The sequence below is a fragment of the Phycodurus eques genome, chromosome 3, assembly GCF_024500275.1.
Source record: "Phycodurus eques isolate BA_2022a chromosome 3, UOR_Pequ_1.1, whole genome shotgun sequence".
NCBI classification, from domain to species: Eukaryota; Metazoa; Chordata; class Actinopteri; order Syngnathiformes; family Syngnathidae; genus Phycodurus; species Phycodurus eques.
Genome location: NC_084527.1, coordinates 27,038,879 through 27,053,557, shown reverse-complemented (window position 1 = coordinate 27,053,557; position 14,679 = coordinate 27,038,879). Strand labels below are relative to the sequence as shown.

General features: G+C 42.4%; 1 protein-coding gene across 3 annotated transcripts in view; it reads left to right on the top strand.

The window, feature by feature from the left end:
• sema4c (sema domain, immunoglobulin domain (Ig), transmembrane domain (TM) and short cytoplasmic domain, (semaphorin) 4C) overlaps nucleotides 1-14,679 on the top strand; it is a 108,912-nt gene that overhangs the window by 81,816 nt on the left and 12,417 nt on the right. For all 3 annotated transcript variants that reach the window (XM_061672963.1, XM_061672965.1, XM_061672964.1), the window contains 5 exons: nucleotides 756-818; nucleotides 2,846-2,944; nucleotides 5,042-5,138; nucleotides 5,510-5,629; nucleotides 8,294-8,445. In XM_061672963.1, coding sequence (XP_061528947.1) covers nucleotides 756-818; nucleotides 2,846-2,944; nucleotides 5,042-5,138; nucleotides 5,510-5,629; nucleotides 8,294-8,445 — 531 coding nt within the window. The remainder of the gene's footprint in view (nucleotides 1-755; nucleotides 819-2,845; nucleotides 2,945-5,041; nucleotides 5,139-5,509; nucleotides 5,630-8,293; nucleotides 8,446-14,679) is intronic.

Below are 14,679 nucleotides of genomic sequence, written 5' to 3'. Positions count from 1 at the left end.
GCCACATGTTCCTGGAGAGAGAGAAAAAAAACTCAACTCCCAAGAAAGATATGATACACACAACGGATAAATAAATGACCCAACTCACACAATGTCGATGCTAAATCTCAACTCTTATTACATTTACTTGGTACACATTGTTTAAACAGATATTTTCAAGTAAGGGATATATTTTTTTAAATTCTTTTCAAGTCCATCTGTTCTTGACTCTTTGACTTTCAATAATGTAACTCACACATTCTATAATGTTTGCAAGTAAAAAAAAAAGAGCATTGTTTTATGCTCATTGTCCCACACTGCCCCATCACCATTTGTAAAAGTTATTAATGCAGCTACAGGTGGTGTCAATGGTTGTGTATTTAAGCACACATTTTGCGAATGTTATTTTTCAACACATGATCCATGTTACAATTAGAGGTGTTTTAAGATAGCCTACATCGACATACCTAAAACAATGTAATGCGAGATACTTTGACTGTATTGATAGGCATTTTATCTCCACTTGAAGCACTTTTAAATAAAAAAAAAAACTGTTTTTAAATGAAATGCATTTGCTAATTATGCAGCTGTCTTAATACATCATGTTGAAAGCATTGCCTAATATTTTAGCATTCTTATGTTTCTAAAATAATAACCAAAATGCTTGAGAAAGAAAACTCAATTGTGGTATATTTGTGACTTTACAATCAAAATAAGAGAACATACATTGTACTATATCTTGGTGGCAATATGTGGTTTCTTAAACTTCCATGCAGATTGACTGGCCAGCTCCATTGGACAAGAAGAGGGAGTGTGTCATCAAGGGGAAGAGCAACCAGGTAGGCTGACAGAGAAGCGTAGTAAGCGCAGACACCACTACTGTTATACAAGAACAGTTTTTTCTCTTTCTCTTTCTTTTTCTTTTTATTACCGAAGTGCTGCATTTCAAACTTGAAACTGTTCTGTCATTACATTAGCCTACATTGTGGTTCATTCTTCTAACAAGCTTGAAGCAACAATTCTTTGAGTGGTTTGATGCAGGAAGCATTTATTTTGATCCCCAAAAACAGTACAGTATAGTGATTCAAGGTGAGAGTACATTTGAAATTTGTTACCGTAATTTCTCGTGTATAATGCAGGGTGCTGGCACGGTGGACGACTGGTTAGCACATCTGCCTCACAGTTCTGAGGACCGGGGTTCAAATGCTGGCCCCGCCTGTGTGGAGTTTGCATGTTCTCCCCGTGCCTGGGTGGGTTTTCTCCGGGCACTCCGCTTTCCTCCCACATCCCAAAAACATGCATGGTAGGTTGATTGAGGACTCTAAATTGCCCATAGGTGTGAATGTGATCACGAATGGTTGTTTGTTTCTATGTGCCCCGCGAGTGGCTGGCAACCGGTTCAGGGTGTACACCGCCTCTCACCCGAAGATAGCTGGGATAGGCTCCAGCAGCCCGTGACCCTAGTGAGGATAAGCGGTAAAGATAATGGATGGATGGATGGATGGATAATGCTGGGTGCGTATTATACATGGGTGTGTATTATACACGAGAAATTACGGTATTAACTACATAGTCCTTTCCATTCAGTTTTAGTCTCATAAAGAATTGATTTAATATTAATTCATTTTCACTTGTTTATATACATATAGTGGTGGTTTCGGGTTTTTTTCACCTAAGATGACTGCAAGTTTTTTTTGCTAATTTCTATTTAAGACGATGTAGTCTTGTATCCATCCATCCATCCATCCATTTTCTGAGCCGCTTCTCCTCACTAGGGTCGCGGGCGTGCTGGAGCCTATCCCAGCTCTCATCTGGCAGGAGGCGGGGTACACCCTGAACTGGTTGCCAGCCAATCGCAGGGCACATACAAACAAACAACCATTCGCACTCACATTTACACCTGCGGGCAATTTAGAGTCTCCAATTAATGCATGTTTTTGGGATGTGGGAGGAAACCGGAGTGCCCGGAGAAAACCCACGCAGGCACGGGGAGAACATGCAAACTCCACACAGGCGGGGCCGGGGATTGAACCCCGGTCCTCAGAACTGCTAGGCTGACACTCTAACCAGTCGGCCACCGTGCCGCCTGTAGTCTTGCAATGCTACTAAATAGGACTGCGTTGTACTAACAGAGTATTGTCAATGAAGCCCAAAAAACTAACAGCAACAAAAATAACACTCCAAATTCCACCTGTTTTCGTGTGCATCTGTGATTATCACATCTGCAGAATGATGAGTAAAAGTATATAACCTATACTGGAATGACCATAAGTTGCTTATACTGTATGTTGTCCTTCATCTGCCAGACATATTTCAGTCTGATTATCCTCACTGATTGCAGAAGTTGTAAAAAGAAATACAAAATCATGAGAATGCACCAGTTCCTTAAGATAACAACTTAACTGCGTTTATGATGTTTACACTTCCACAAACACATTTAAGCATCTGTTGCATTTTTGTTCACCACTGCACAGAAAGCATTGCATCATAAAACCCAGCAGATTTCCGCAGTTCACATATTTGTTTCTTATTTGTTTATTTATTTATAGTATTCCCGGCCTTTTTATCCCTTTCCCTGCCTTTACAAAGATAATAATGCTCTGATTTGATTGATATTGTGAGGAAAGTATTATCTGTTAGTATTTTGTAAGTAGTTTGCAGTGCTGTAGTACACTGCATCCTACTGAAAGGTGTTTCTTATTAGGTCCTTCTTATTTTGCTAAATAAGGTAACCCCCAAACATTTTGATGCACCTCTCAAAAAAATGCTGTTGTACCGTTATGCATCTGATGTCCACTTTGCCGGGAAGGCAGTGTGAGATGGCCTAGGGCAAATCAGTTCTAACAATTCCTCCTTTGTCTCTCAGACCGAGTGCTTCAACTACATCCGCTTCCTGCAGAGCTATAACCATACACACCTCTACACGTGTGGCACCTACGCCTTTCAACCCAAATGCACCTATGTGGTAAGAAAGTGATACAGACATCTCCCGAAATAGAAAACCTTGTCAGACAGAACTTTAAACTTTTGATTGGACAATGCCACTGTGTAGATGAATTCAAAGTATCTTCACGCTGGGCAAGCTGAATGTATGTTTCTGTACGTGTCCATATGGGATTGTGTCACTTAGATTGTCATAAAAAAAACAATGCATACATGCAAATCAGTCACATTTCGGTGAAATTCACCATTTTGAACTCAAAATAGGCTATTTACGTGAATCGTATAGATCCGATGAGTTTTTCCTGGTGGGGGTCGCCTTCGCCGACGTCATAGGCTGTTTCGTCCTCCTTGAACGGTGGTAGCTAGATCCATTCTACACATCCACACACACATGTAATTGTGAATGTTACTCCGAGGTGGACTAATATGGGATTGCATTGGCCTGAGGTTCCGCCTATGCGCTCGTGAACTGCGCTTTGGATAAATCACAGGAGGTGACAAGACCAGAAAAAAACTTCCGCCGCTTCTGCTGTTAAGAAGTAACAGTACTTTTACTCCATTACAATAATGTAACTGTCGCTCGCTACTTTTATTTATCAATTATTGCTTATTTACAAACTGCATTGTGCGTGAGACTGACTTCCGCATTGGGCGGTGTTTGCGCTAATCCCATTTTAGTGCTAGTGACGTTTAAGTCTAGTTCACCAATCAAACGACACAAGAAAGTCACATAACCTCACACATATTCTATTGGGGTTCCCGGGCGTAGGTATTAACACTAAATAAGCCAGAGTCTGTGATCTTCGTGCCCAAGTGGTGGCTATGTTGGGAAGGTCATCGTCACTATGAAGGCAACAGCGCGTGACTCGTTTTCGTTGAGACGAACAAAAACAACAGCTTTCATGTATTGTAGTATTTTACTGGCACTGTCTGCCCAAACGTGGATATTTCAGCCAACTTATAACTTGAGAAAACACCGTGCAGTAAATTGCCTACACACATACACGCGCACACAGCAACATTAGAATTTGCACATTCACCTTTTATTTTGTAATTTAAAAAAAACATTTTTTTTATTGATGTTCATTCTGTGGTTACAAAAATCTGAAGTTACTCACTATTTACTCAGTACTTGAGTAATTATTTCACTGTGTACTTTTTACACTTAAATAATTTTTTGGAGGACTACTTTTTACTTTTACTTGAGTCACATTATTGTCAAGTAACAGTACTGTTACTTGAGTACAATATTTGGCTACTCTACCCACCTCTGGAGCGGACATCCTCTATTTCTACTCTTACGTTCAAGCAAAAATTTTTGCTCATCAGGTCAGCCAGTGTCGTATTTGTTGCACTGGTCTTTTGTATTTTCGCGTTGAGGTGCTGCGGGTCGTGGCCCAGGTTGTGGTCTCAGCATAACCGCGAAGCACACCTAACATCGGCGACAAGAGTTGATGCGCTTAGTACATCTTGCATTAATTAGGAAACGCGCCTACAATTATCTAATTAGTTTACCAATGTTAATGTTAAATCTATTAAGCGACAGAGCGATGTTAGGGATTATGTCACAACACAGAATGAAGTAACTTCAAATTCAGAAATGGCCAATAAAAACAGAAAAATATTATATTTAATATTTTCCTGGAGGATGCATTTGGGATTAGCCGTTGAAGTTGGTAATAGTGAAAAATGAGTGAAACAGACAATAATTTTACTCAATTCTTTTCCAGAATGAGAGTGCTTAAAGAGGAGGATGCCATTCATATAGCACAGCTTGAAACAGGCATCAGGTCCAGGTGTTGGAGGCCAAAACAAAAAAGCAAAGAAATGAGGCAAATTTAATGTTAATCTTAAATTTGTACATCAACATGTACTTCAGCGGTGTAAATAAATGTTTTTCTGCCTGAAGAATTTTTTTAATGTTGCCTTATTGTACTATTCAGAGTCTTCCAGATTGCTTAATTAATGGTCAAATGAAAAAAATTCTCTTCGGGGTCCGGGGCATCCCCCCAAACCCCCCCTTCAATGTTTTTTTTGGTCTCCTTTTTCATGCCTTTGGTGTTTGCATGTCTGACAATGAACCACCTATGCTTATAACTGGGTGTTTTTGTATTTGCAGAATGCAGATTATTTCAGTCTCAGCACTGTTGTCCTGGAAGATGGGAAGGGCAAATGTCCATATGACCCCGCAAAGGGCCACACTGGCCTCATAGTAGGTGAGTCTGTGTGTGTGTGTGCGTGTGTACGCGTGTGTGTGTTTTTAGGTGTGCGTGCATGTGTGCGGTGTTCCATCACAGCTGCATTTTGAATTGAGGAACAAATGATTTACAGCACGAACAGAGGCATAAAACGTACATAAAATCGCTACAAAGTACTCCTGGAGGCTTTCCATTTTGTTTTGTTGTCATGCAGTTGCACGGAGGGTCTAGGAGTCGAATGTAACTTTGCATTCTGCATTCAATTCAGTGTGCATGATTTAACTGGACCTACAGACACCCATTCTTCATTTGTGTTCCCCCCATGAACTGTTGACCTTCGTTGTTTTAGCTTGAGTTTGATTTAAACCAAGGATTTTTTATTGGTGCAGACAAGGAGCTGTACTCCGCCACGCTCAACAACTTCTTGGGAACTGAGCCAGTCATACAAAGGAACTTGGGCCAACAGCACTATAGTATGAAGAGTGAATACTTGCCTGCCTGGCTCAATGGTAAGTATGTTCGGAGAAAAACATTAGAAATACCTGTACTGTACTAATAAAATACAATGAGAATTGACTTGCAAAGTGGTAGTGCAGATAATGACAGAGGAAATTAATGTCAGTGTTAAATATTTCTGGATAAAAGCATCACATTTACCAGCATTGAGATCTGTACCTTAATAGAATGGAGCCGTAAAAATAGGTAATGTAAAAGTAATTTTCCATTTTAGAGCATGAGTAATTGCAGTCAGTCAAACCTTTTGTTGCAGTATAAGAAGTTGATTCATGTGTTTATTCGTGTATTCATGAAGTTGTAGTCACACTTATTACTCGAAACTTACTCTATTTTTTTAGTCACTGAAGGTGTAATGGTACACTCGCCTGACTTTGGTGCGGGCGGCGTGGGTTCAGTTCCCACTCAGTGAGGGTATGAATGTGAGTGCGAATGGTTGTCTGTGTCTATATGTGCCCTGCGACAGACTGGCGACCAGTTCAGGGTGTAGTCCCCCTTTTGCCCAAAGTCAGCTGGGATAGGCGTCCCGCGACCCTAACCAGGATAAGCGGTGTTGAAAATAGATGGAAATGGATACTCTATTTTTGCAGTTTCATAAAAGGTTTCAGCGCTCATTCAGATAAAATACCGTATTTTCACGACCATCAGGTGCACCGTATTAAAAGGCGCATTCTCATTTCTGTATTTAACACATACATGAAGCGCACCGTATTATTGGGCGCAGGCATGGTAAAACATACGCTAGCTTAAAATATACGGTAGCATGTATGCATGCTAAAACAATGTTTTTAAAAAGGCAGCGGGAGCAAAACTGAGTTCGGTTTTACTTTATTGAAGTATTTAACAATGTACTTACGTTATTTTTTTGATCAATCCTCATCCACAAATCCATCAAAGTACTCATCTTCTGTATCCAAAATGAACAGCTGGAGAAGTTCTCAATCAAACACGCCAGGTTCCCTCTCGTCAGTCTCATTGCCGTGCGGCTCCTCAGAAATGATGCCGGCTTTTACGAAAGCTCGAATAACAGTGCAAGCAGACACGTTAGCTCAAGCATCCACAATCCACTCACAAATTGTGCCGTAACTCGCCCCGCGCTGCCTCCTAGTCTTAGTAAAGCTGTGTTTGCCATCTGTCATCCATGGTTCCCACGCTGCTCGCAACTTCACTTTGAACACCCTGTTTACACCGATGTGCAGCGGTTGAAGTTCCTTCATCAAGCTCCGAGTTATTGCACTCAGTCGAATGGTGACTGTAGAGACGCTTCTCCCGGCTGTTCTTTGCTCATTAATCCATTGCTCAAGTTGGTCTTCCAACTTTGGGCACCTCGCCTTGTTTCCGCGGAAACTCAGCTTCGTCTTCTTGACTTGGCGAAGCTTGTTTTCCTGCTTCCTCCACTTGCGAACCATGGATTCGTTGATCTTGAATTCTCTCGCGGCTGCTCGATTCCCATGTTCCTCCGCATAACTAATAGCTTGCAGTTTAAACTGTGCTTCGCAAGCGTGTCTCTTCATAGTTGCCATTTTCGGGGGTCTTTAGCCAAAACCATGCACATCACGGAACTATATACCTACTGGGGACGTGCCTTTAGTGTCCTCTGTCACACGCACCCATCCTCCTTTAACGTCCGCATGCTGTTCTCAGTCACGTCCGCCTTCCTCTATATAAGCAGCATGTCGGCTCCCAGTCAGTCAAGCAGAGTGCTCATTAAAGTCACACAACAACATTTACAGATTTTGGAACTCGGTGCACAGATAAGGTGCGCCGCATTATAAGGCGCCCAGTCCATTATGGAGAAAATGTAAGACTTTTAAGTGCGCCTTATGGTTGTGAAAATACGGTAGTTAAACTTCCATAAATAATGTAGTTCTAAAGTCCCTAGTTCAGTTATCACTAGACTAGATGCATAAGCACTAGTCCTCGTTAGTGCAGCAATTTTAAAACACTTTGACTAAAATATCATCCATAGGAAAGGTACATGAACAAACAAATAAATAAAGACAACACCATACCTCTGAATTTCTCAAATATATTTTTTTCAGCAGTACAAGCGTAAGTCAGCGCTGACACATAATTAGTTAATCATGAAAAATAAATTACATCGACAATGGCCCCAGTTTATTTCAACAGATTTTAATTTAAAAAAAAAGGTTCAGGAAATAAAGCATAGCACTTGGCCGCCAGTATGTATTGTTATCTTTTGAAGTAAAGAAATGAGGAAAGAAAAAAATGAAGGGAAAAGATGATGAGTTCACAGCAATTGGAATTGATGAGGAAAGGGAAGACATTACGGTTGGCTAAGCACCAATAGAGGGACAGGTAAAAAGAAATGGTGAGTGAGGGGCCATACAGATGAGGCCAGAAACTAATCTAAATGTATTACATTAGCTAGGGTTTCATCATAGTGATTTTAGTGTCACGTTGTGGCTTAACGGACTACTGTAGAGGTATACAGAATGTGTTAAAAATAATGGAATCAGGATTGTAGTCATGTTATGAATGGTATGCAATATAATGTCAAGATCATTCACAACATGAAGAGAATTGCATGAAAAGTGAATCTGCAAAAGACATGAGACTCAATGCATAGCTATGCAAACAGAAGCAATAGGACAGTATACATAACAATCTATCTATTAATGCTGTTTGTGTGTGTGCAGAACCAGACTTTGTGGGCTCAGCTTTGGTTCGAGAAAGCAGCAACAGTAAGGAGGGAGACGACGACAAAATCTACTTCTTCTTTAGTGAGCGAGCGTTGGAGCTGGACTGTGACACTGAGCTCAATGTGGCGAGAGTGGCTCGTGTCTGCAAGGTATTCCTTACACCACAGAAAAGATGAAGCCAAATCTCACATTTTGTCATTTGGGTTATAAAACTCATGAGAGTTTAAGGGCCACATAGAGCCTAATTTGATGTCAGGTGGACCAGACCAGTAAAATCATAGCATAATTTAAATAAACGATGATAAATTGGTGTTTTTCCCTCTTTTAATACAAAGCAATACACACGTACAGTAGGAAAATTGTTATATTTAATTAACTACCCTTTTACAAAACATTAAGAACAATCTCAGATTTATTTATTATAATTTTTTTTTTAGATTTGAAATTTGCTTCACCCCTCCTTGAGCCGTCACCTTGTCGTGGTGGAGGGATTTGTGTGTCCCAGTGATCCTAGGAGCTAAGTTGTCTGGGGCTTTATGCCCCTGGCAGGGTCACCCATGACAAACAGGTCCTCGGTGAGGGACTAGACAAAGCACGGCTCAAAGACCCTAATGATGACGACAAACAATGGACTTCGTTTTCCCTTGCCCAGACGCGGGTCACCGGGGCCCCCCACCGGAGCCAGGCCTAGTGGTGGGGCTCGAAGGCGAGCGCCTGGTGGCCGGGCCGGGCACAGCCGAAAGGGTAACGTGGGTCCCCCTTCCCATGGGCTCACCACCTGTGGGAGGGGCCATATGGGTCGGGGGCGGGGGCAGTGTGAACTGGGCGGTGGCCGAAGGCGGGGACCTTGGCGATCCGATCCCCGGCTACAGAAGCTGGCTCTAGGGACGTGGAATGTCACCTCTCTGGCAGGGAAGGAGCCGAGTTGGTGTGTGAGGTCGAGAAGTTCCGACTAGATATACTCGGACTCTCCTCCACACACAGCTTGGGCTCTGGTACCAGTCCTCTCGAGAGGGGTTGGACTCTCTTCCACTCTGGAGTTGCCCACGGTGAGAGGCGCCGAGCAGGTGTGGGTATACTTATTGCCCCCCGGCTCGGCGCCTGTACGTTGGGGTTCACCCCGGTGGACGAGAGGGTAGCCTCCCTCCACCTTCGGGTGGGGTACGGGTCCTGACTGTTGTTTGTGCCTATGCACCAAACACCTGTCGATCTCCCGTTCCATTCTTCCCTCACTTGTGAACCCCAAGACAAGACCCCAAGATACTTGAACTTGCAGGCCCGGCCACTAGGCGCTCGCCTTCGAGCCCCACCTCCAGGTCTGGCTCCAGAGGGGGGCCCCGGTGACCCGGATCTGGGCAAGGGAAACCTAAATCCATTAATAGTTTTCATCATAGGGGTCGTTTAGCCGTGCTTTGTCTGGTCCCTCAACTAGGACCTGTTTGCCATGGGTGACCCTACCATGGGTGTGAAGCCCCAGACAACTTAGCTCCTTGGATCATTGGGACACACAAACCCCTCCACCACAATAAGGTGACGGCTTCCAGAAGGGGAACAAATACAGTGTTGCACTTTAAAATTCAAATCTTATCAAGATATATGAATTATTTTAACTTCATTTTCTACATGTGCAAACTATAATAAGAACCATTAAATTAATGCATATGAAAGCCCTATAAATGTGTAATCTTTATACATTAAACATGCATAAAAAACACATACATAAAATAATGGCACTGCATGAGCAATAGGATTTCACCAAACCAAACTATTTTGGAGTGAAGCTGTTGGGTAGCATTTAATTGCATTTTTTTTTTAAAGGGACACTGTGTAACATTTTCAATTGTTTACTGGCCAAAATTGATGTCTTTGTTTATATATGTGTTATCATTGGTGTATTATGACCTCTGCTAATAATCTGATACATTCTCGTTAGCAAAGAATTTTAGATTTATTTATACATGAGTGGTGATCCAGTAGGGTAGCGCCATGATAGTCTGGCATCTTGAAACTACAGTGCCGTATGGAACAAAGCAGCGTCATACACCGAATAATATGCTGTTCCTTGCGATTCAGCGCAGATTGAGACGCCAAAGGAGAAGATCATCTTATTACCATACCCCGGCAAATCTGTACTACTGCAGCAGCATAATGCAGGATCATGGATATGCAATGGAGGGAAACAGTTACACCATCGACGAGAAAGCGAAAAAGGCAATTTAAGCAGCAGAGCGTTCAAAAGAGGATAAACAACAGGCTAGCTTTCCCCAAGTGGAAGAAGGAGAGAAAAAGAATTGAAAAGGGACGGTGAAGTTGCCAGCTTTCTCCTCGATAAATAAGGGCTTGGAAACGTCGCCATGCCGCATTGCATCGCCATTTCCGGCACTACGGGGCTCTTGTTTACAATTTAAGACGTGCTCGGTCGTGGTGTTGCCTCATTGTTAACTTCACATTTTGTCATTCGGATTGAAGTATGGTGAGACGTTGCTGTGTTACATGGAGCAGCACCTCATCACATGATCGCAAAGGGGGGGGGTGGACAACCGACTACGTTTTTACAGCTTTCCTGCTTGGCGGCGGTGGCAAGAAAGAGGGTATTCCTAGAAGTTTCCGATTACAGCTGTAAAACGGAAAAAGAAAATCTAACTGACAATATCGCAACAATGACAAGTATGTTATCCGTACGTTTTCATTAAAATCAGTAAAATAATTACATAAAAGGCATCCTGTTTTTTACATGCAACAAAGCATGTGGGATGTCATTATCTGACAGCTGCCTTTATTGAAATCCTTATATCATAGTTATTATATACAACCCCAATTCCAATGAAGTTGGGACGTTGTGTTAAACATAAATAAAAACAGAATACAATGATTTGCAAATCATGTTCAACCTATATTTAATTGAATACACGGTGGCCAACTGGTTAGAGCGTCAGCCTCACAGTTCTGAGGACCAGGGTTCAATCCCCGGGCCCGCCTGTGTGGAGTTTGCATGTTCTCCCCGTGCCTGCGTGGGTTTTCTCCGGGCACTCCGGTTTCCTCCCACATCCCAAAAACATGCATTAATTGGAGACTCTAAATTGCCCGTAGGTGTGACTGTGAGTACGAATGGTTGTTTGTTTGTATGTGCCCTGCGATTGCCTGGCAACCAGTGCAGGGTGTACCCCGCCTCCTGCCCGATGATAGCTGGGATAGGCTCCAGCACGCCCGTGACCTTAGTGAGGAGAAGCGGCACAGAAAATGGATGGATGGATGGACACTACAAAGACAAGATATTTAATGTTAAAAGTGATAAACTTTATTGTTTTGAGCAAATAATCATTAACTTAGAATTTTATGGCTGCAACACGTTCCAAAAAAGCTGGGACATGGTCATGTTTACCACTGTGTTACATCACCTTTTCTTTTATCAACATTCAATAAGCATTTGGGAACTGAGTACACTAATTGTTGAAGCTTTGTAGATGGAATTATTTCCCATTCTCGCTTGATGTACAGCTTCAGCTGTTCAACAGTCTGTCACATGCAGTGATTTCTCCAGATTCTCTTAACCTTTTGATGATATTATGGACCGTACATGATGAAATCCCTAAATTCCTTGCAATTGTACGTTGAGGAGCATTGTCCTTAAACTAACTATTTTCTCACGCACTTGTTCACAAAGAGGTGAACCTCGCCTCATCTTTGCTTGGGAATGACTGAGCAATTCAGGGAAGCTCCTTTTATACCCAATCATGGCACCCACCTGTTCCCAATTAGCCTGTTCACCTGTAGGATGTTCCAAACAGGTGTTTGATGAGCATTCCTCAACTTTCTCAGTCTTTTTTGCCACCTGTCCCAGCTTGTTTGGAACGTGTTGCAGCCATAAAATTCTAAGTTAATGATTATTTGCTAAAAACAATCAAGTTTATCAGTTTGAACATTAAATATCTTATCTGTGGTGTATTAAATTAAATATAGATCGAACATGATTTGCAAATCATTGTATTCTGTTTTTATTTATGTTTAACACAACATCCCAACTTCATTGGAATGGGGTTGTAATATAATACACTGTATACACACATTGCATTTTCATGCAAGCTTGAGGTTTGCTGCGCGTGTTTGCCAATTTGGCAGCCCGGTCAGCGCCAAGCTAGACGTTCCAGGGTGTGTCCTTGGAGATGTCCTTGGAGATACAATTTGGTGGCAGAAAGTTGGTCTTACCTGCTGAAACCATGTCGAAATGTTGCTGCAAGTTAGGTACTCCACAGCCTTGCTCCATGTGCAGCCCATAGATTCAAACAGCAGAGACACTTAAGGGAAAATTAACTAGCTAGCCTGCGAGTTAACAAGCTAGCGAGTTAAGAAGCTAAACAACTCGCTCCACCTAAGCGAAGTCGTTTAAAACATCAGTGCCTCTCCGAGTTGTTGTGTGTTACTCCTCAAATCACACAAACATGAAAAAGATAACTTTTTATAAATCATAACCTCAGCGGCACACATTATTCAACCAGTAGTTGACTACAACGAACATCAATGTGTATTTGATTGACAGGTGAAGGGCTCGTCTTCAGTGGGCCAACCACACAGTAGTTGGGTGTAATGGAGTGTTGTAATGGAGTGTGTAATGGGGTGTAATGGGTCTCATGGAGAGCTTTTTGTCATTCCGATTGAAGATCTCTGGTCAACTGTTTACATGTGATGGCAATCTATTCTGATCGGGCGTGTCCATGATGTGCACTACATTTAATCGGAACAGCCGTGAGACATGCGCACGTCGATGTGGGCGTCACATCATTTATCAAGATGGAGGCCTGTTGTCTATTCAGCACAGTTGTTTGGATTGTTTTTAAACGTTTATTTTAAAGAATGGTTGATTAAAGCAATTTATAAGTACAGGAAGTCCTCAAGACGTTTCGACTTTACGACGCCCGTGCTTCGTCCGCCATTTTGTCCCCAGCACCATAGTGTTTCTGCTTAGCTAGTGCTTTGTGCTCGTCTGTGTTTGTGCGCCGGGAGTGTCTTTGCCTTTTTCGCCCTCTTTTTTTCACACTCTGCAGTAATGGTAAGTACAGCATCTTATTTTTTTATTTCAATGTATTTTAGTTGCTTTATACAAAGTGTTAACCTTTCCTGCTACGGTCACCTGACCGTGGTCAGGAGACGCATTCTCCAGTGCCGAGGTTGTCCTCCTCGAGCTTAACTGCCTTCTCTCGTTGTACAGCTGAGCTGGGTGGCGGCAACAATAAAGGCACGAAGCACCGATTTGCTGCTTTCTTAGCTCCTCTGCACATTCAACGTTAACGGGTCCTCCTCTAATCGCTACTCTTCCCCGGTCGCCGTCACTACACTTGCTACTGTACACACTCGCACCGGCGCGCACTCCTTCCTCCTTCACAGTCCCGCCGGACGACGCCTGCGCAGTCCCGTCTCACTCACCCATCGACACACACGCCCACACACACTGAGCTTGCTTTCACAATCACGTGGGACAATACCTGTAACAGAAGTATTTCGCCGTAAATTTCGACTTTAACGGTGAAATCCAACTTAAGTGGAAATTTGTGTTAAGTCGCCAGCGTAGGAACGGAACTCGTTCGTAAATCGAGGACTTCCTGTCGTCAAGTACAAGATCTCCAACGCATACAAGCTCTGTCAGGAACCGCCATATTTATGCCGTGTGGAAACGATGAGGTCGCTGTGGATTTACGTTGAGACGAAGCATGCGCAGACAGAGCCGACTATTCTGAATGGCATTATACATGGCAAACATTTACTTTTGATCGGTTTGGCAAAAGGAATATTCCACCCCTGTGAAATTAAATGAAATTGCATTTGGATTCAGCCCGTTTATTCCGATTGCTGTGTTTATATGGAGTATATTCATTCGGTTTGGGCTTCTGAACCGGTTATAATCGGAATACAAGGCTCCAGGTAAACCATTCTCGTCTTGCCGCCCTTTATTCTTTATTTCAGATCCAGAAGGATCCATATCACAGAGTAAAGAGTAATAGAGAAACGAAAAAGGAAATTGCTTTAAAAGCAAAAAATAAAATATACTAAATAATAATATTCTTATTATTATTATTTCAGATGCATTAAAACACAACTGTTATCGTTTATTGTGATAGTTTTGGGGAAAATGTATTGTCTTGGAAAAATTGTTATCGTGACAGGCGAATGAAGTCGGTTGTAAACACACACCCACAGTAGCACAGTCCGCCCACCTTCAGATCCACCAGCTGCAGCTTGTCTATGAAATTACGAACACCACTCTAACCCGCCTCTAGCGCACACTTGCGCCACCTGCAGCGCAGGATTTATGCTGTTCACGAAAATAGGTCCCTAAGTGTTAACAGGTTGAAGATGTATGTAATTAACCACACTGTATATGCCTTTTA